Source organism: Mastigoproctus giganteus, chromosome 8 (assembly GCF_048544385.1).
Source record: "Mastigoproctus giganteus isolate SK-2022 chromosome 8, ASM4854438v1, whole genome shotgun sequence".
Classification (NCBI taxonomy): domain Eukaryota; kingdom Metazoa; phylum Arthropoda; class Arachnida; order Uropygi; family Thelyphonidae; genus Mastigoproctus; species Mastigoproctus giganteus.
Window position 1 is genome coordinate 35,390,588 of NC_143582.1, and position 23,275 is coordinate 35,413,862.

Below are 23,275 nucleotides of genomic sequence, written 5' to 3' on the forward strand. Positions count from 1 at the left end.
CCCTCCCTACAGTCCAGACCTTGCTCCCTGCGACTTTGCACTGTTCCCGCATGTGAAAATGAAGCTAAAAGGGAGGCGGTTTTCCAGTGATGAGGACCTTCTACGGGCTTGGGACAATAAGTGTGCTTTACTCCCTAGTGAAACTTGGCAGAACTGGTTTAAAGATTGGTTTCGGAGGATGGAGAGGTGTATTGAATGTAGAGGAAATTACTTTGAAAAAATTAAATAAACAAAGCTGTATTGCAAAACTTTCCTAGTACCCTTTGTACTGCAAGAAAAGAACGTGGGAAATCTTAACAAATGATTTCTCACAGTCAGGTCGCAAGCTCGGCAATTACTTCAATATATTTGAAGCGTTCTGCCTTAAAAAGCAAATATGGTAATGAAAAAGTAAAAATTCAGATTAAGAGGTAGAAATTTATGGTTGTTATAGAGGAATCCTTTTATTTCCAATGTTATTATACTGAATGTAAAATAGTATCATATTAATGAGAAATTGGCTGGGACCAACCACATAGGACGTCATAACATGTCGGGATGTTAAAAAGAGGATCACTATAAAGAGCTTCGACTGTATATTTTTAACTATTTACAGATTTAATTATTTATTAATTCCAGTATTATTATATGAATGAAAATAAGTGAACCTTAATAAGTTAAATGCAGTTAGGGAAATAATATACTCTGCTAAAATACAAACCAGTTGGGGGTATGGATGGGTAAAGTATGTTTTTTTTTTTTTTTTTTTTTTTTTTTAATGTTGTGTTATTTGTATTCAGTATAAATAACACAACACAACTTTAAAAGTGAATACTTGCTATGTGCATGTTATGCCCAAAAGGAGCCCTTATTTGTGAAAAATGAGATCATGGTTACACATGGAGGAAAAAATCTAAGTTCGCTTTGAAAGGCAACCACATGCTTCTAAAGTAATACAGAGTTCAAAATCCTACAACTCCTTTGGAAGCTGTTACCAAATCTTTAAATGATGGGCAGGTTCTTTCATAGACCATACATTGAGCTGTCTAGTGGCTAACATACATTAACCAATATTACGTATCATAAGAACTGTGGTTCTTCAGACATCTTACAAAAGGTATCAAAAAAAAAAAAAAAAAAAAACACACCTCAGTTGTAAAGCTAATAAAAGACTGAATAAGAATAAAAAATTTTGCCTTATTTCCATGCTAAAAGTGAACCAGTGTCTGCACTACGGAAACTAAAGTTTTATTCTTGTGTTTTTTTATTACACTACTTCGCTATGAACAAATATTCTTTAATGAAGGCACAGGTTTAGAGTGAGTGAGTTAGAAAGGAATGAAAGAAAGAAAACTTAAATTTAGTGAAACATTAGGTTTAAACAATTATCAAAATTTTCTTATACTTGTCAAAACTGGAATAACTATGATATTAATAAAGGAATTAAAACATTTTCATGGAAACCACTTACAGGATAGGCTATGCCACCCAGCATCAGGTAAGTCAGGAACATTGGATAATACTCTAAACTAAACCAAAAAGAAATTAAAAAAAAAAAAAAAAAATTAATGTTATACTGAATTTACGAAAGGATAAAAAATTTTAATTATATAATTCTTTGTAGACACAGACACACACATGTATGCATACAAGGTATCTTCTAATTCAGTAAGCAGCTCATGAGCTCCTGGTAATTTATCTGCTTGGTATAGGTACAAAGAAACAGAATTTGGTTCCTTCTACTCCAAGGAGGGATCTCTTGTATTTTGTACTGACATAAATGGTGTAATAAAATAAAATAAATAAAATTTTCTGTTTATACTCTGGGACGATCAAATGGTCAGAGGAGTTCACAAGATAGATAGAATACAAGAAACAGCACCATATTCAGTAATTACGGGCTTGAACCCCGGTCACTCAAGGCACGTGTACTTATGCACCCACACACCTGACCACTACTAGGCTACGGTGGCCTTGGTTAATAACTGGTTTAATAAATGCACTGGGTGCATTTATTAAACCAGTTATGCAATGTATGATCTGCCAGGGTAGAAAAACTTATCTGCACGTGTAGATAAGTTTTTCCAAGGTCATTTTAAATACACTTCAAATAACGTTTCCAACTGGTTACATATCTTTTAATAAATGCTGCCATCTTCTGTTAAGTAACTGTAGACAGTTTATAATAGATGGCAGTACAAAAATAGCTTTTAAAATTGAAGGAGGAGGAGATTATGCCTTTCAACTATTGTTATCCTTTCTGGTTTATAAAAGCTCACATTCTCTGGAATTTAAATACAAATTTTATCAAATGATGCATAAATAGATGTAGAAGACAATATTACATCAAATAAAAAATAATGATAAGTTTTTCATTGAATTTTTCAGTGATTTTTAATAACCTTTTTTAAAAAATTGTGATTTGATTTTTGACAATAATTTCATTATAATGCTTGGCAACCAAGTCAAAATAATAACAAATTAATATTTAATATTTGAAAAGCATTTATATACAAAATTTAATTCTTACAAATTTTCAAAATTTCATGAAAAAACTTGCTTTACAGAAGAAATCTTAAATTCTTGTTAGAAAAAGTGAATTTAATATAGTTAGGAAAGAAGGTTATGTGCTTGTTTTCTATGAAAATTAATTACTATAATTAATACCACATGAAATTAATAATATAGTTTATTAAGCTATATTAGCCCAAACCACTGCAGGTCACCCATCACTAATCCGGTTCCACAGCTAATTTGGACATAATTTCCATGAACATAATTTCTAATTTCCCGGGTCGGCGCACCAACCTGCTGTTACTGTTTTGGTGGCAATGGTTGCAGCAACAGCTGTTGGCGCGGATTCAAACACTGGCAAGCCATTCCCACTTGTTTTTCTGCATTTAATATTATAACCTGCTCACATTTAGCCCCAGCCATGGTTCCGATGCATAAAGAAGTGCCTCTCATGGTATTTGTCCATAACAGATAAAGTGAAACTTATGAATAAACTCAACAGCAGCGTGTCTGTGAGCAGTTTAACTCTGCTTAATTGACTCTTGATTTTTTAAGGAGTCCTTATGTGCTGTAATGTAATAACTAGATCGTATGTATAGTTTAGCTTAATTTTCAGCACTCACCTCATTAATCGTAGTAGCACTGACCTCTGCTTAATTGCAAATTCCAGCAATTTCTCTCAGTTCCTCTTATTTTAGTAATTTTCTTTTAGCCATTCCTTTTTAGAATATTTTTTTTTTTTTTTTTTTTTACAACATACTTATACAAACTTGCGGTAAAACAATACAGCGCGCTAACGAACTTGTTTTCACAAAATCTCTAACAATACTGACAAACTTATTGCGACGTTTAAGAGTTTATTTTATCACAATTAGTTTTATTGCAGCGCTCGCAATAAACTAATCACAAATGACCTCCACATGTATGCCGTAATAGTGTCACATGTGTGTGGTCGACACAGCTTCACAACAAAAAAATAACCTACTGGGCCACGTCGGCCACATATATGACATAAAAAAGACTTTTTTTTTTGATATTTTAAGCGAAAAACAACAACACTGACATTACAATATTTATTTTAGAATTACTAATCAAATTATTTGCTAAATATTTTTTTGCCCCTGGGGAATTTTTTTCTTAAACTAACTTGGCAGTCAACGTGTTAAAGGTAGGATGAGGTGGTTACCTGTTGGATAAGCTGTATGTGCTAAAATAACCACTGGTGATCAGGCAAACTCACTAATCCGGCACCCCACAGGTCCCAACGCTGCCGGATTAGTGACGATCGACCTGTATATCCAAACCATTATACATTTAAGGTGATGTTTCAGGCATCTTACCAATACCTATCATCAGACCATGCTGTTAGGGGTAGAAAAAATAGAAACGGTTACAATTTTGGAACATTTGTATTAATTATATTCCAATAAATATTAATTGTGAATTTTAAGTCTAAAGGATTTTAAGTTAAATTTCCATTCGGGTTACACTAAAAAACAGAGATTAAGAATATATAAATAGATTTAACCCCTCACCTATAAATTAACTGTTAACAGCACCTCTTGCCAGTATGTACATCAGGTTTTGGAAGAATCAGCAAGCAGGAGTCTCACAGCAAGTAATGAATTTTTATGTATGTTTATCTGTATGTATTTACTTATTCTTAAACTCTGTTTTCTAGTGTAACCCAAATGGAAATCTAACCTAAAATCATTTAAACTTAAAATTCACAATTAATATTTATCGAAATATAATTAATTACAAGGCCACCGAAGCTGAGTGATCAGTAGCAGGAGTGCAGTAGCACACACTCTTTGAGTAGACCAGGGTTCAAGCTCCTGGCTGCTAAATATGGTTGATCTACCAACCCACAGGGGACCAGCGTGGCATATTAAGGTCCATTTTCCTTAACATGAATTGCTGAGGAGGCTTCCATCCTGCAGTGGATTGATAATGGCTGCAGTTTACCTTTACATAATTAATTACAAATGTTCCCAAATTGTAACTCTTTCTATTTTTCTATGCTTAACAGCATGGTCTGGTGATGGGTATCGGTAAGATGCCTCAAACATCTTTAAATGTATAGTGGTTTGGCTTATAAGCTTAATAAACTATATTATTAATTTCAGTGGTATTAATTTTAATTATTAATTTTCATAAAATGTAAATTATCACGATCATGAGTTGATAGAGTTAGTGACGATCTGAAAGTGCTAACCATATATTTCTTGGACAACAGCAGCTGAGTTACACAAAATTCCCTTGTTTTTTAAGTGAATAGGACACCATGGAAAAGAGTGATCATTGGATTATAAAGGCCAAAAAGAAAACCTCAACAATGAAACAAAAATAGGTTAAATCAGCAGGTTCCTCTCTAATCATCAACTCTGAGTGATGTGGATGCAGATATGATGAGTGGCATAGATGCCCCTGTATTATAACTTTTCAATTAATGTTGGAGTTTCCCAAGGATCTTTCGCCCACTCTCCCTTCTGTATATGAATCTTCTTAAATTAACTTGAAATCCTGTCAATAGTTCTGCTGATGACCGTACACTAAATTCAATCTTCCTGTTCAGCAAACCCTGTTTTTCACAAACAGCTACAACTTTAGCATTAGCAGAGGCATATGATGCAAGAAAGCAAGCTTATGCAGCATCTGCCAAAAAAAACAAAAAAAAACCCCGCTCCCATTTCACCCCTCCATTCATTCCAAATACCTGTCCAACTCAGCCTTAAATTTATTTAGGCTATCAACTTCCACAACAAAGCATGGAAGTCTGTTCCACCAACCAACTACCCACTGGCTAAAGGCACAATTCCACACATCTATCTTTCCTCAATCTGAATTTATGCCCTCTCAGGTGATCATTCTGAGCAAGAAGAAGAATCCCATCAACATTGAGCATGCTCAAACCATTCAAGGCTTTACACAACTCAATCAGATCATCTCGCAGGTACCTAGTCTCCAGACACTGTAATTTGCAAAATTTAAGCCTTTCTTCGTAAGAGCAACCCTTTGTTCCATTCACTAATCTTATTGCCCTTCTCTGTAGTCGTTCCAACAGCTCTACACCCTTCTTAAAATGAGGCCTCCAGACCTGTATACAGTAGTCAAGGTGTGGCCTGACCATCGCCTTATACAATGGAATAATCACCTCCTTATCCCTGCTGGAAAAATTCCTGTATATCATTGACAATACTCCATGAGCTACTCTTGCAGCCCTTCTGCACTGCTCAGAGAACTTCATATCTGCCTGCACAATTACCCCCAGGTCCTTTTAATTCTCTACCACTGTCAGTGTAGTATCACAGAGTTGATACGTCACTGTGGGGTTACTGCTTCCCACATGTACTTTACATTTGTCAATGTTAAACTTCATTTGCCACCTCTCAGCCCATCTGCTCAACTTTTCTAGATCCTGTTGCAGCAGCATACTGTCATTAGCGTCCTTAACAACCCTGCCAACCTTTGTATCATCTGCAAACTTGGATATTAAGCTTAATATACCATCATCAATATCATTTATAAATACAGAAAACAACAATGGACCCAACACTGAACCCTGAGGGACTCCACTAACAACATTAGTCCATGATGAGCAGTGTCCATTGATTAACACTGTCTTCTCCCACTCAACCATCCCTTTATCCATAGCAGCAATTTGCCTCCAATGCCACACTGCTCCAATTTGTTCAGCAGTCTTCCATGTGCAGCAGTATCAAAAGCTTTCCTAAGATTCAAATATACGATATCAAAGTTATTCCCTGCATCCAGTTCTTTTGTGACTGGATCATAGTATCCAATCAAATTGGTCAGGCAAGACTTTCCCTTAACAAAACCACGCTCTGTCCAAGCTATAACTGAAGTCTTGTCTAGATGATTCTGCAGTGCTTCTTTAACCAATGCCTCCATTAATTTTCCTGGAAGAGAAGTTAAACTAACACGTCTATAATTACTTGTGTTGCCCTCTGATCCTCCTTTGTGAATTGGGGTCACATTTGCACATCTCCAGTCCATGGGTATCTCCCCTGACTCCAGTCCATGGGTATCTCCCCGGAGGCAGCAAAGGAAGTAAGCAAACCTTAAGGGTTTGCTTACTTCCTTTGCTGCCTCCTTTAATATAACTAGAGAGATCCCATCCACCCCGGGTGCCTTTTTTATGTTTATCTTCAACAATTTATCCTCCACTTTCCTCTCAGTTATTACAAAATCATCTAGCTCACTGCCAGAGTTTAACTCACCTCTGGCATTCCCATCCTTGAATAACTCCTCATGGGTGAATGTAGAAGCAAAATACTCATTTAGTTTATTTATTTTTGTTACACAGAGCATTAAAACTATGATAAATGAATTAGCTTTCGGCTGGGTGGCAGCCTTCATCAGATTAAAATACTTTGAATGGCAGTTAGAATAGAGATGCACTGCCAGGATGGTGCGTGAGACACGTGGTTAATTGTTTGTTGATGTTTGTGGCCAGCGTTTGTCCATGGACAGAATTACTGTTTCTGTGATGGGGTTAAGTTGACAACCACTGTTCCTGTTCAACGAGGTATCCGAGCATTTTATACTTAACGATTCCAACCAGGTGCGCCTTAGGTAATGGTGGGACTTGTCTACAACCACGACATCGCGGTGTGGGTCGATGTCGTGGTGGGTTGTCCAGACATGCTCGGCAATAGCTGAGTGTTCTACATCCGCCAAACGGATCGCCCTTTTATGTTCTGAGAGGCGTTTCTCGAGACGACGACCAGTCTCTCCAAAGTAGCAGCTCGTGCAGTCACGGCAAGAGATGCGATAGACCACACCACTCTGTAGAAGGGTGGGGACAGGTGTTTTTATGTTGGAAAGGAGAGAACGCAGTTTCTTGCCTGGGAGTTGGATGCACTTTACCCCATGCGATCTTAGGATTCTACCGATCTGCTGTGACAGGTTGGGGTAGTATGGGATGAATGCCCTCGTGGAAGACTCGTCACTGTTGGCGTTGCTGTTGGTCGTCACGTTGTCGCGTGCTTGTAGATCACATCTGTTAAGGACATCGATGGGGTAGCCACACCTCGTAAGGTCTACTTTGACTCTGGTGATCTCTTTGCGCCTTTCATCTGCAGAGCTGGAGTGTGTCCAGGCGCGAGTTAGCAAGGTTCGGGCGGTTGAGAGGAGGTGGCCCCGTGTGTGTGCTGACTGGAAGTTGGTAAATTGGCCAGCACACATAGGCTTACGATAAACTGTCGTCTTTAAGCATGTGTCTTCGCGCCGGACAAGTGTATCTAAGTATGGTATAGAGTTGTTCGACTCCAGCTCAACCGTGAATTTTATGAAGGGCAACAGTGAGTTGAGGTGGGTTAGGAGTCGCTGACTTGAGTCTCTAGGGATCACTACGAACACATCGTCTACGTAGCGACACCAAAAGGCGATGTGATCCGGTGCGTGTGTAAACGCACGTCCCTCTAACTCCTCCATCACGATGTTTGCTGTGACCGAGCTGACAGGGGAACCCATGGCTGTGCCATGTATCTGCTGGTAGATTGAACCATTAAACATGATTGCACCCCCTGTTAAGCACAGTCTGAGGGCGGCGGAAATGTCATCAGGCGTCAGCTTAGTTCTGTCGCTGAGGGTTCCATCATTGTCCAAGAGTTGTTTTGCGCAAGAGATGGCAAGTTCCACAGGGATGGAGGTAAACAGTGATACGACATCGAACGATGCCATGACTTGATCTTGCGAGATGGATATAGTGCGGATCCTTTCTATGAACTCAACACTGTTGGAGACGGTGTAGGTGGTCTTGCCAACTAGAGGAGAAAGAAGTCTCGAGACAAATTTAGACAGCTCGTAAGTCGGTGATCCACAGCAGGATACAATAGGTCTTAGTGGCGTGCCTTCTTTGTGCACTTTCGGCAGGCCGTAAAACCGTGGGATCTGACACCCGGAGGCACGGAGGTGATTACGGGTTGACTGTGTGATTTTCCCTTGCTTCAGCCAAGTGTTGGTGAGGATATTCACCTCTGACTCCCATCGTTCCAAAGCCTTGTTGGGGTCGATGGTTAGGGGTTTGTAGACGGTAGTGTCTCGTAAGAGCAGTAAGGCTTTCGCCATGTAATCAGTGTGGTTCATTACAACTGTACGACGGCCTTTGTCCGCCGGTAGAATGACGATGGACGAATCCCGTTTCAGTGCCTTGAGGGTAGAAATCTGTATACGGCTGAGGTTTGAAGAGACGGGGCGAGCATGGTGTAGAACTGCTGCAGTCTTTAAGCGGATTGCGTTGGCTACATCTTCTGGGAGGCGTGATAAGCTTGCTTCCACACCCAAGGCGATGTCGGTGATTGGTGGGTGCTTTGGGGCAGCAGTTCTACACCATGCTCGCCCCATCTCTTCAAACCTCAGCCGTATACAGATTTCTACCCTCAAGGCACTGAAACGGGATTCGTCCATCGTCATTCTACCGGCGGACAAAGGCCGTCGTACAGTTGTAATGAACCACACTGATTACATGGCGAAAGCCTTACTGCTCTTACGAGACACTACCGTCTACAAACCCCTACATTCACGACAACGTGACGACCAACAGCAACGCCAACAGTGACGAGTCTTCCACGAGGGCATTCATCCCATACTACCCCAACCTGTCACAGCAGATCGGTAGAATCCTAAGATCGCATGGGGTAAAGTGCATCCAACTCCCAGGCAAGAAACTGCGTTCTCTCCTTTCCAACATAAAAACACCTGTCCCCACCCTTCTACAGAGTGGTGTGGTCTATCGCATCTCTTGCCGTGACTGCACGAGCTGCTACTTTGGAGAGACTGGTCATCGTCTCGAGAAACGCCTCTCAGAACATAAAAGGGCGATCCGTTTGGCGGATGTAGAACACTCAGCTATTGCCGAGCATGTCTGGACAACCCACCACGACATTGACCCACACCGCGATGTCGTGGTTGTAGACAAGTCCCACCATTACCTAAGGCGCACCTGGTTGGAATCGTTAAGTATAAAATGCTCGGATACCTCGTTGAACAGGAACAGTGGTTGTCAACTTAACCCCATCACAGAAACAGTAATTCTGTCCATGGACAAACGCTGGCCACGTCACCACCATACGTCACAGCCACAAATATCAACAAACAATTAACCACGTGTCTCACGCACCATCCTGGCAGTGCATCTCTATTCTAACTGCCATTCAAAGTATTTTAATCTGATGAAGGCTGCCACCCAGCCGAAAGCTAATTCATTTATCATAGTTTTAATGCTCTGTGTAACAAAAATAAATAAATTATGAATCCAGAGCACGCACGCGTGTTTTATTATGTACTCATTTAGTTTGTTAGTAACCTGAGCAGGATCATCAACAGTTGAACCATCGATATCCAGGGGACCAATCTGATTCATCCCTTTCCTTCTAGAGTTTATATACATAAAAACTGTTGTTTTTCTTTGCCAAGGATTTCTCAAATCTGCCTTTGCTTGCCTAATCTCCTTTGTGACTTGGTTACAGAGCAGCTTATATCTATCATAAGCTTCCATGTCACACATTAATTTATATGTATCCCATGCATTTTTCTTCTCTGCCATATGTCTTGTTAGTTCATCTGGCATCCATTTAGGCCTAAATATTGAACAATATTTCTTAGTTGGTATGTAAAGCCTAGTAGCTTCCAAGATTAATTTTTTTGAATGCTTCTCATTTGGAATTTGCTATTAGAAACATCATCAATTGGTCCCACTGTAGAATTTAAATACTGTCTCAGACCACAGGAGTCGCCTTTACGAAAGCAAAAACACTTCCCTTTACCCCTGATGGTAGTTATCTCATTGAGTAAATCCCACTTCAACAGGTGATCACTGCCACCTAGTGGTTCCTTTATCTGCAGATTCTTAATGCATGAAGTATCACTACTGATAATCAGATCAAGAGTATTACTCCCTCTAGTTGCCTCCCAAAAATGCTGATGTAGAAAACAATCATCTAATAAATCCACAAAATCCTTGCTAGTGTGTGAGTGACCAACCCACAAATTCCAGTCAATATCTGGGAAATTAAAATCCCCCATTATAAGACTCTGATTTACTGGCCCACTCTATTTCCCTGTATAGTTCCTTATTATACTCATCAGAGTCATTAGGCCTATAACACACTCCTACTCTCAATTTCGATCTTTCCCAATGCTTATGTCACACCAAACTGACTCGACACTGCCCTGTCCAGTGATGTCGACTGGCTTCACTTCCTTGGATTTTATGTATTTCTTAACTAATAGCATAACCCCTCCTCCCTTCCTATCCTGTCTATCCTTTCTGTGGACATTGTACACCCCAAATTCCAGTTCTGCATTCCTTATATCTGTGTGACACCACGTCTCTGAAATCCCAACAACATCTGCCTTTGATGTTTTGAGCAATACCTCAAATTCATCAAATTTATTTACTAAACTCCTAGCATTGGTGTACACGCAAGTATACATGCACCTGTTCTTTTTCTTAGCTACCCTAACACAACCCATGTGTTTACTTGTACCCCAATGATTCCCAGCAGTCTCTGAAATATCCTGCATCTTATTTTCCAGGCTGCTGCTCATTCCAATAGAAGCAGTGCAAGAATCACTTTCACCTCTGCCAGTGGCTACTGTTAATCTATTAGTCCTTGTATCCTCCCAATCTAGCAGTTTTCCGACTCACCTAACACTGCCCCGATAGCACCAGCAAACATTCTTGCACCCTTTCTATTTAAGTGTATCCCATCCCTGTAGAAGCAGTCTCTCCTGTTAACAAGTACAGACCAGTTTAAAAAAAATTCTTTCCCCTTGAGCCTTACACAACTTCTTGAATATCCACCACCAGTTCCTTAATGTTGATCTCCAGGTAACTTTCTAGTGGTGAGAAAAAAAAACAGTTAACTTCCACTCTCCTAAACCATCTCTGTCCTGTCTTATTTGTCATAAAGTAAGGGTCTACTACTTCCATGCTCCTCTTCAACAACACCTTCTTTCCAGACAAGGCTATATATCTTTACAAGGGATAATCTTGATTTCTAACCTTTCTTAACATATGAATATCTCAATTTTTCTGTGCATCCAAAAAACTACTCTCCTTCTCCTTCATATTACTTTTCTTCTAAACAGCTATTGACTCTGTATAAACCAAAAATTTGCCTGGTATACTATTCTCACATTTGTGGTGTTGTCCGAAAACTTTTCTTAAGCTCCCAGACTATCTCAAAGAGGGAGACATCAGGTTAATCAACGATTTCACATTTCAAACTCACTGCACTCAGTTTCTTATCATACCTTTTATATAGATATTTACACGAGTACTATTCTTTTGAATTAGCATCTCAAATTCCGCCTTTATTAGAAAGCAGTCCAAATACATAACTCACCTTGTCAAACATCCTTTCACAGGTCAACTGTAAATGGATGTTGACAAGTTGAAGTCCATACATCTCAACTTGTCAAACTAACTTTTCCTCATTTATCCTTCAAATTTCTGTTCTTTGGGACAATATTCCTTCATCTGTATTTCCTAAAAATTACAATCTACAGAAATTCAAGTCCAACAGCAACAAATATGTTCTGCCTTCTCCAAGGCCAGATTAAGGATGAAATAGGCCCCCAGCCATATTTAAATTTGAGATCTCTTTTTTATATATATATATATATATATATATATATATATATACAGGGTGATTCACTACCACTGCGACAAACGTGCAGGAGGTGTAGGTGGCACAAAGACGAATCGGAATCACATAGCATTGCAGGGTCCAAAATGCCTTCGTCATGTGGTAGAGGACGTTGAATGGGAGGTCGCGTGAACAGTGATCCCGCTGGAAGTCAGCATTTGCGAACCGGTTCCCGAGGCAGTAGGATGGACGAGTATTCAAACATTGAACTGGCCAACAGGCACCTTGCGTATGGAGCTGCGGACTGTAACAGGTGCGCTGCTCTGCGCTTGTACCAGGAACACTTCCCGCATAGGCGTGCTCCTCATCATACGATTTTCGCACATGTGCACAGAAGGTTATGTGAGACTGGTTGTTTCACAAGAGGTACCATGAATCGAGAGCGAACGACAAGGATGCCAGACAATGAGGAGAATGTCCTACGTCTTGCGAAAGCAATCTGAGTACAAGTACTCGAGCGATAGGCCAACGATTGGGTATTTCCCAATCTACTGTATGGAGGATACTGTCAACAAACCAAATGAGTTCATACCATCTGCAACGCGTCCAAACATTGGAGCCTGCAGATTATCCACTCCGGAGGACTTTTGCTACTTGGTTTCTTCAACAGAGTGTGGCAGACAGCGCATTTGCTGCGTCCGTATTGTTCACGGATGAGGCAAGTTTCACAAGAGAGGGAACCTTCAATCAACATAATGCCCATTTGTGGGCTTTGGAGAACCCCCATGGTACGCGAACACGTGCAACTCAATGCCGTTTCTCTGTCAATGTTTGGGCCGACATTGTTGGAGACCACTTCATTGAACTGTACCATCTGCCCCCTCGTCTGGATGGTAGAGCATACTTGACCTTTCTACAGCAAGTCCTGCCCGAACTTATTGAAGAAGCACATGTTCCTCAGTCGTTGCGCCACTCAATGTGGTTCCAGCATGATGGGGCTCCCCCACATTACACCAATGATGTCCGCCAACACCTAAACGTTACATTTGGACAGCACTGGATAGGTCATGGTGGTCCGGTTCATTGGCTTGCTAGATCGCCGGACCTATCATGCCTGGACTTCTTCTGCTGGGGTCAAATGAAGACATTGGTGTACGAGACCCCCGTTGATTCAGTTGAAGACCTCGTCGCTCGCATCTCTGTAGCTGCCGGGGAGATTCAAGACACCAGGAATTTTCCAGAACGTTAGGGATTCCTTTCGAACACCTTCTGTAGCATGGCTTTTTGCCAATGTAAAACTTGTCATTAAAATGATTTCTGTTACACTAACGAGTTGCTGTTTCTGTTCTTTTTCTTTGCTTCTTTGTTCACGTGACCTCCCGCATGACAAAGGCATTTCAGACCCCGCAATGCTATGTGATTCCGATTCGTCTTTGTGCCCCCTACACCTCCTGCAAGTTTGTCACACTGGTAGTGAATCACCCTGTATATATATATATGAAATATACACACACACCTTATTATTTAAATTTAAATTTTAACCCTAACTTACTTTACCTACTTTTCATGTGTACAATGTGCTGTGTATATTTCATTTCAGAAACAGAGGCTTTACCTACTTATTGCCATTTCCTCCTTTGATTTCGGCGGCTGGTCCCAGATGAAAGCGCTGAGGTCACAGGATGAACAGCATTAAATAATTTTTATTACTTCTTTTTAACTTAGCTCCCTTCTTTGTTCACGGTGATGGCGATTTCTGTTCTGTTAGCCCTTTGTTCTCCATAATTACGAGTACTGCAACATTAGCGCGTTTCCTTTCTCTACTACAAACTTATGTAGCCATTATGTCGCTGGGTACTTTCTGCATATAGCAGAATCCCAAGTCCATAAACCATTATTAATAATATTTTAAACCGCTGCTTTGTTATAAAAAAAAAAAAAAAAATACATATATATTCTTGAACACTACTTTTAAGCCTATGCACTATTTTTATTAAATTTTCAGTTGTGACAATGCTGCAGTTATGCGGCATTAATGCTACTGTAAGATGAAATTAAAAACATTATATGCACACTGATATATTAGGTCAAAGTCCCAAATGATTTTGTTTTGTGAGTGGTAGCGAAAATTTTTATTGTTTTGGGCGGGAGGCATTACCAGTAATTAAGGCCTAACCAACTGGCTAGCCATCGTTGTTCTAGCAGTTGCTGGTTCGTCTATAGTTCTATGTTAACAATTAACATGAACTCAAGTTAAGAAATATATAAATGGAAAGTTTGGAAAGATTAGAGGATTAAAGTTAGAGGAGAAAGGAAATAAAGGGAATTATTAAAGATTAAGTCAAGAAAAATTAGGAATATAGCTAGGAAGAATTAGGAAGGTAACATTCCTTCACATGGCCATCTCTCTGCTACTTCCTCATGGGTTTTGAGTAGACAGATAGCCATACTAAAAGAATGTCTCATGCATACCCATTTCTGTAGTCTCAATAACAGTTTTGCTTAGTAAGTACTTATGTTTAGTTATGGATGCCCTAATGTAATAAGGCAAATAATTTTTTTTTTTAATTGTTAATTTATTATTTTAGTTTTAAATTTTTTGGATTATAATTAGCTGCAAATTGGGATTGGGACCGAAAGCCCAATGGGTATACATCAGAGTAAATATTAAAATATATAGGTATTTACCTGCGAACACTATGTTGCACATACATATAAATATATATAGCACATACATATATATACAAATACTACATAGGTTTTTATATTTATATTGTGAATAATAATTCGTTCATAAAAATGTGAAATAAGAGGTGAAAAATGTTTTATGTTCTTGACTTTAAAAATAAAGTAATAATAAAAACAATTTTAATAGAAACTTTTAACTTATTTATTGTACAATAAAAAGGCATAAGAATAAAATTCAAAACACTTAAGTTAAGTTTAAGTATGCTTTTATATTACACATTTTCTTGGTTTATTATTATTATTAGAAATTTTTATCACTACTTTATAAAATATTTACACTGAAAATGAGGCCCTCTTTGGGTGAGGCCCCCCCGCCCCGGCCATGGCCAGTTTGGCAGCAGCGTTAATCATATATGGCATTAGAATACTAAAAGATTTCATAATCTTCATGTTTGGGTTTACAGTGGAATATATTGATGGTAGTGACTTCTCTAAATTAAGTATTAAATGTTTAAACAGAAAACCAAATATTCAATAACATACTGTCAAATAAATTTATATAACAAAGGAAGTGCAAACTTACTAATTTTGATGTGATCTTTGAATACAGTTGAATATATTGTTCGAATCACTGTACATTGTTGGATACTAAAAGAAAGAAAGAAAAGCATAGTAAAAAATTGTAACATACATTACATTTTATAATTTATTACCAAGTTCAGTAATGGAAATTTAAAGTTACTTTTGGAAATTCACAATGAATTATAATAGTGTTAAGCACAAGAAATTAACTTGCAATTATTATTTTATTAATATGTAGTATACAATGGCATGGATTACATTATTCATGCTACTTAAAACTGGAATTGAGTGTTGGAACAAACTCCCATCTGGTGCTGTGGGTAGTTTAAATAAGTTTAAGGGAGAATTAGGCAAATTATTACAGAGATTGTTGGACAGATGAAGTGGGAAACTTTTTTTTTTTTTTTTTTTTTTTTGGAAATGTTGTATAAGCTTGCTTCGTTGCAACAAAGCCAATTCTAGCATTGATAAGGAACCAGAACCATGTGGAACATGGTAAGATCAGCAAACAAAATTATAAAGAACATTGAGTAATATTCTTATTATACCTCTTGTTATTCTGGGAGTAGCGTTGTCTGACTGCACCAGGGGTTTCCTCCATCTCCACATTCTGTACTCAGTTTGTGTGACAAAACTCTGTGGAGGCCAGAGATTTAAAAAAGTGTATGGAGAGTGGTTTGTTGTTTCTCTGACCATTTAGCCATTGGGCCCCCTACTGGGACCCACCGTTGTCCACAGTTTGCCATGAGAAGGCAGGTCAGGCACCCAGTAGATTATTTAAGTACTCTGGCAGGCCCTGCCACCTAATTTCCAAGGATTTCAGTGGCAAGGCCTATTTATTTATTTTTTTATATATAAAAAAATAAATAATTAAATAAAAAAATAAATAAAACACTAAAATTTGGAAAGGCAGAAAGAGATTTACGAGAAAGCGGTTGAACTTATACATTCATTAGAATTTGCCAGCATTGTCAAGGGCATACTTGATTGGTTTAGTTAGAGTTGGGGGTGGGGGGATACTGAAGAATGGGGGGAAACAGGTAGAAGGATGGGGACAATAGAGTAGGCATACCCAAAGAGGTCAGTGGGGACGAGCCCCATCAGGCGAAGTATGGGGGAGGCAGGGAGGGGAGGAGACAGACCGGTCTCCTCTCCCCCTGTCTGAGGACTAGGTTTTAAAGGGAACCAGGTTTGAGTACCCAGTTCAGATTGCCAAATGGCATGTCGGCAGCTGAGCTGCAGTATGTCTCTGCTGGTGATCATTGTGAGGTCCAAGTAAGTGTAAAATCCGGTAGTAAGGTCAAACTACCAATCCTGCTCTGGCAATGGGATATGTTACTGGCAGTGGAGAACCTACCAGGTGAAAGGGGGGGAATCTCCCCCTCGCACAGTGGGGGGATGGAAGAGACACATTTACTTCATTCATAACCTGCATTCTCACTCTACTTGCATTCTATTTTTATACTTTTTCTTATATATATTTTTTTTTTTCACTCACTCCATCTTTTTTCTCATACACCAGGAAGGATGTAATGGTGTGTAATGCAAATTTAAATATTAATGCATGATAATTAATTAAGAATATAAAAGATTAAAACTAGGGTTACTTACCTTAGTTACTTACTTACCCACCCTAGGGTTACTTAATGGTGTGTACTTACCTGAAACATTTATAGTTCGCATTCTTTTTCTCACACACTTACATTCTCATTCATTCGTCTGGCTTTCATTTCATTTGTTGGACTCTTGCTTTCTACACTCTCTGGGCACCTCAACTTACTGTTATTCTTCAGTTGTGGTGCAGACCTAGCCACAAATTTTTGCAGGTCAGGGAAGAATGCAGTGATAGCGTTTGTTGTTAATAAATGTTTGTTAGTATATATGAAGTAATGTAAGTTATTATTAACTTTGTATTCTTTCAGCCAATTACATTTGCTCTTTCACTCATTCCCATTCACCATAACACTCATTCACTCTCTTTCCCTCATGCTGGGTGACTCTTTCTTTCACTAGAACTGATATTTATTCCCTTTTACCATAATTCCAAATTCAATCAGTGCCCAACTTATTCATTCTGTCTTTTATTCTCATTCATTCTCCTCATTCATTCTTCTTTCATTCTAAGCTGCATCCCCTCACGGATCGGATATGTGCAATGTGACCCCAATTCACAAAGGAGGATCAAATGGTGACGCGAGTAATTACAGACCTGTTAGTTTAACTTTTGTTCCGGGGAAATTAATGGATGTACTGGTTAAAGAAGCACTGCGGGATCATCTAGACAAGAGTGCAGTTATAGTTCAGACACAGCATGGGTTTGTTAAGGTGAAGTCTTGTTTGACCAATTTTATTGGATACTATGATGTGGTCACAAAGGAACTGGATGCAAAAAAAATAATTTTGATATCACGTACTTGGATTTTAGAAAAGCTTTTGATACTGTTGTGCATGGAAGATTACTATACAAGTTGGAGCAGTATAGTATTAAGGGCTAGTTGCTGCTATAGATAAGGGGACAGTTCAGTGGGAGAAGACAGAGTGGTAATCAATGGACACTGCTATTCGTGGACTAAAGTTATTAGTAGTGTCTCCAGGGGCCCGTGTTAGGCCCATTGCTGTTTCTACATTTATCAATGATATTGATGAAAGTATATCAGGCTTAATGTCCAAGTTTGCAGATGATACAAAGGTTGGTAAGGTTGGTAAGGTTGTTAATGACACTAACGACAGTACACTACTGCAACAGGATCTGGAAAATTTGAGCAGATGGGCTGACACGTGGCAACTGAAGTTTAACATTGACAAATGCAAAGTGCTGCATGTGGGTAACAGTAATCCCAGAATAAAATACCAATTGTGGGGTACTACACTCAAGATAGTGGAGAATGAAAAAGACCTGGGGGTAATTGTGCAGTCAGATATGAAATTTTCTGTGCAGTACAAACAGGCTGCCAGAGCAGGTCATGGGATCTTGTCAATGATATACAGGAATTTTGCTAGAAGGGATAAGGAGGTAATTATCCCCTTGTATAAGGCAATGGTCAGGCCACATCTTGAGTACTGCATACAGGTCTGGATGCCTCATTTTAGGAAATATGTAAAGCTGCTGGAAAGAGTATAGAGAAGGGCACAGAGTTTAGTGAGTGGAACAATTGCTGCAGTTACCAAGAAAGGCTAAGTTCTGAAAATTGCAGAGTCTGGAAAATAGGCACTGTGAGGTGATCTGATTGAGGTGTATAAGGCCTTGAATCATTTGAACAAGCTCAATGCTGATGGGATTCTTCCTCTTGTTCAGATTCTGCACATGAGGAGATATAAATTCAAATTGAGGAATGACAGTATAGATGAATGTAGTATGAGGAATTTAGTACAGATGTGGTTGATTGCTGGAATAAACTTCCATCTGTTGTTGTGGAAGTTGACAGTTTAATTAAATTCAAGGCCGAACAAGACAAACGTTTGGAGTGAATGAATGGATGGGTGAAATGGGAAGGGGTTTTTTTTTTCTCCTTTTTTGATAAGTAGATGGGTAGATGGCTGAGAAGTGGCAACTGAAGTTTAATATTGACAAATGCAAAGTACTGCATACAGGTAGCAGTAACCAAGAGAAACGTACCAACTGTGTGGTATTGCACTCAGGGAGGTGGAGAATGAAAAAAACCTGGGGATAATTGTGCAGTCAGATATGAAGTTCTCTGAGCAGTGCAGATGGGCTCCCAGAGCAGGTCATGGAGTTTATCAATGATATATAGGAATTTTTCTAGCAGTCAGGCCACCTTGAGTATGGCATACAGGTCTGGTTGGTTGATTGGGGATTTATTTGCCACATCAGCATCTATGGCCATAGTGTGCCAGCATACAGGTCTGGAGGCCTCCTTTTAGGAAGGATGTAGAGTTGCTAGAACGAGTACAGAAGAAGGGCAAGAAGATTGGCGAGAGGAACAAAGGGATTCTCTTATCAGGAGAGGTTTAAATTCCACAAGTTGAAGCATCTGGAGACTAGGCACCTGCAAGGTGATTTGATTGAGGTGTACAAGGCCTAAAATGGTTTGAGCAGGCTCAATGCTGATGGGATACTTCTGCTTGCTCAGATTAAGAACCGGAGGGGCATAGATTCAAATTGAGGAAAGACAGTTGTAGAATAGATGTGCAAAAGAAGTTTGCCTTTAGCCAGAAGGTAGTTGATTGCTGGAACAGACTTCCATCTGTTGTGGAAGTTGATAGCTTAAATAAATTTAAGGCTGAAATAGACAAACCTTTGGAGCGACCAGATGTTTGAAATGGGAAGGTTTTTTTTTTTTTTTTTGGCTGATGCTCTATAAGCTTGCTTTCTTGCATCATATGCCTCAATTAATTCTAATCCTAATAAGTTTGAATTCTTGCATATTACGCCTCAACTAATTCTAATAAGTTTGCATTCTTGCATCATATGCCTCTACTAATACAGTCGATTACGGTTATTTGGGACACATCAGGACTAGTGCATTTTGGCCTGATTAAGCGGCTGCCCCAATTATTTGAAGTTTCACGTAAATAATTAAAAATGCAATGGACCCCTGCTTTACAATTGGTTCACTGTACAATCAAATTGGTCTCTGAGGCATAGATAGCAAGGTTCCCCCCCCCCAGAAACAGGTTTTTTTCGTCCAGCAAACAGGTAAATTGATTAGAGAACAAACACAATTTACAGGCAAAATAAATATATGAGTAGAGGTTATCATTTCCAGGGGACCCTAATATCATAATTTGGATTTGGTTTGTACAATCAAATCACATTATGATGGACTCACCATAGTAAAGTACCATTCACTATACGATGTGTAGTAAGTGCCGGTCATTGTGATCACGTTTGGGAATTGAATTTTAATTCTATTAAACAGTGATTCTAATTAGCGAAAATAGGAGGAATATTATCCACAGGCTATAAAAGTAAAGATATATTAAGCACAAATTTACCCTTTATTACCTTACCAATTAAAAAATTAAATGATACGTGAAAATCGGAATAATTAATACATACTGTAATATGTACATGCTAACTAGTTGACATTTCTGTTCACTGACATTTGTGGGTGGGGGTTAAAATTTAAAACAGTAAAAAGAGAAACAATCAATAAGAAAGAACACGGCACATACAAATTGCAAGTAACACAATACGCGCAAGTGAGAACGGAGTATCAAGTAACAAAGTTTAAAAATTAGGAATGAAGATGTCATGGAAGTGTAAACACACTTCACCATAATAATCCACAGAATTCCAGCCATCGGTATTATCGCAAATTCAATAAGATCAAGTTTACTATCCATTTATGATAGATTGCACTAACAGAAAAGCCCAATAAACAGGTGACTGCTAATTGTTTTTGTTTTATGGTTGTGACCTCCAGAAATCCGACCAAACCACATGGTTTGGTCGGAGACAATCGTAGGGTAATCTCCAGTGCTGCTGTCTCCTGCCCCAAATAAACGGCCGCCCCAATTAACCGGTGGCCCAAATAACTAGAATCTACTGTATATGTTTTGAAGGTTCTTTCAATGCAACATCAACAAATTATGCCTGCATACATTAGATTCCTTTAAAACTATAAACTACATGCTGTCACCTATCATGTGTTTACAAGTAAAGCCACTTTCATACTTACAATAGTTTTGAATACTGGTGTAAATACTTGGTAACAAGGTTTCAGACAGTGTGAGCCTACACAAGTTGAAAATTAAGACACTCTCTGGATGAACCAATAATTTGAAACTGAATCATATATTTACATATATACAAACAGAAAGTATTACTACATTGAAAAAATAAGAAATGGGGATTGTTTTTATTTCTTCAATTTTTCTTTATCAAAATTTTGATTGATTTTATTTCTGACAGTATCCCACTCTAATGATTGGCAATAAAGTCAATAAAGGGGGAAAAAAATCTATATATTAATACGGAAGCCGTTTTCTTGAGGCGGCCATTGTGAATGATAGGCCTAGCTGATCGAACTGAAAGTGATCTCAAATTGAAGATATTTCTTTCTAGGCATGCAGAAAAATGGGAAAATATAAAAATTCCGAAACAGTTTTATTTTACACAATGGACCAGTTTTGTCTACTAGCACTGCCTACCATAGCCACATTATACTGCCATGCTACGCTTGCTAGTCATGTTGAATGTACCTTGCAGCAAAGAAGAAACACGTGTTTTCTTGCTCCTGCAAATACATCCAGAATTGGTCTGAAATGTGCATTTAAGGATCCGAAAGATTTAATATATCACAGTATTGGCTTACTTAGTGAAAGGTGAGTTCATTGTCAAGAATTACATTTTAAGTGTGAAACATGTCGGTGATCATTTTATTTTACTGCGGAATATGGCAATTTCAGAAGGACTGATCAATGATAACGATAAATCAAAGTTATGCATCAGAATTGTTTGTATCTAGATATAATAACAGGAGAAGCTAAAAGAAAATGGGTACTCTTACCTAGGGTTGCTAGATTTCTATGACTAGATTAAAGGACACTTAAAAATAATTAATGCTACCACTCTCCAATTCTCACTTCACCCCCTCCCACCCCAAAAAAAGAAAAATCTAATGATTTTTTAGTTAATAATTAAACATTTTGTTAATATATTTTTTAGATTTTGGTTTAAAAATTATATAGTTTTCATATTGACTATAAATATTTGCAAATTTTAGTTTAATTTATAATTTAAAATATTTAACAGTAAACCATGGCTTTCTATTGGAAGGATATGGATTGATATATAAGGATAATGAATGATATAAAAAGCATGAATTAATCCAAATATTTTAATGCAAGTTTAGTGCATTAATTTACATCAGGCTAAAGTCATTTTAAGTAGATAAAAAAAAAAGTACTGATTTAATAGCTAGAAATCACTCACATTGAACATATTTTGTACTACTTCGAGCAGCCTTAAGAACTTTGGCATCATTTTTAATTTTCTCAGAAAAATCTACACAATTATCTTTAAAATTGAAGTAGATCATTAGTTCACTTTTTATAAGTGAAACTGAACATCTATTTTGCCCATCCCTCCACTTAGATTTCATTACATTAAAATCCTTTCTGAATTTGCCGAAGTCCCTGGAACTGGAAAAAACATATGAAATGACCTTGAAAATATTTGAAAGCTTAAAATCAAAGTGGAGGGATGGGCGAAATAGATGTTCAGTACTGCATACACTTTACAAAATTAAATGCCATTGACTCGAAGTACTCGAATAAGTTTTAAATTTTTTAGAGGTTGACAGTTTCATAATTTGTTTTCAGTACTGAAATCTCATCAAATAAATCATTCATATCCAACTTTAGTTTTTCTATTAATTTAAAATATTTTGCTACTTCAACAAATGAGTCAGTTAGGATAACCATTTTTAAAGCTTAATTTGCTGAGTTTCAAAAAAGGGGTATTTTCATTAAAATTACCATATTTCCCCATGTATAAGATGCACCTTAATTTTGGGGCCCAAAATTTGAAAAAAAAAAAAATGTATTACATAAAGTTATTGAACTCAAGTTTTATTCATCATAAAATTCATACAACTCCTCATCACTGTCAAAACTCCCATCCATTAGCTTGTCCTCATCTACGTCTGATGACGAATCACTGTCTTCATATATTGCCTCGTCCTCAGTTCCATCTATGGCATTTGAAATTCCACACTTCTTAAATGACTTGACAGCGATCTGAATCTTGATATTATCCTAGGATCTTTTCACCCAGGTACAAATTTCTCCTATAGTTGGTTTCTTCACTCTTCCTGCTGGTGTAAAACTGTCCCCAGAAGACTTCATCCATTGGTTCCATTCGTCTCTCATGGCAGCTTTGAAGGGTTTGTTAATGCTGACATCAAGTGGTTGGAGCTGGGATGTCA

The 23,275-nt window shown here is 38.2% G+C and overlaps 1 protein-coding gene across 1 annotated transcript in view; it reads right to left on the reverse strand.

Annotated features, from left to right (window-relative positions):
• LOC150081442 (glutathione S-transferase 3, mitochondrial-like) overlaps nucleotides 1–23,275 on the reverse strand; it is a 58,225-nt gene that overhangs the window by 11,781 nt on the left and 23,169 nt on the right. Inside the window, exons 3-4 of the mRNA XM_090379300.1 lie at nucleotides 15,385–15,449; nucleotides 1,451–1,508 (exon numbers count right to left, since the gene is read on the reverse strand). Of these exons, the coding sequence (XP_090235426.1) occupies nucleotides 1,451–1,508; nucleotides 15,385–15,449 (123 nt within the window). The remainder of the gene's footprint in view (nucleotides 1–1,450; nucleotides 1,509–15,384; nucleotides 15,450–23,275) is intronic.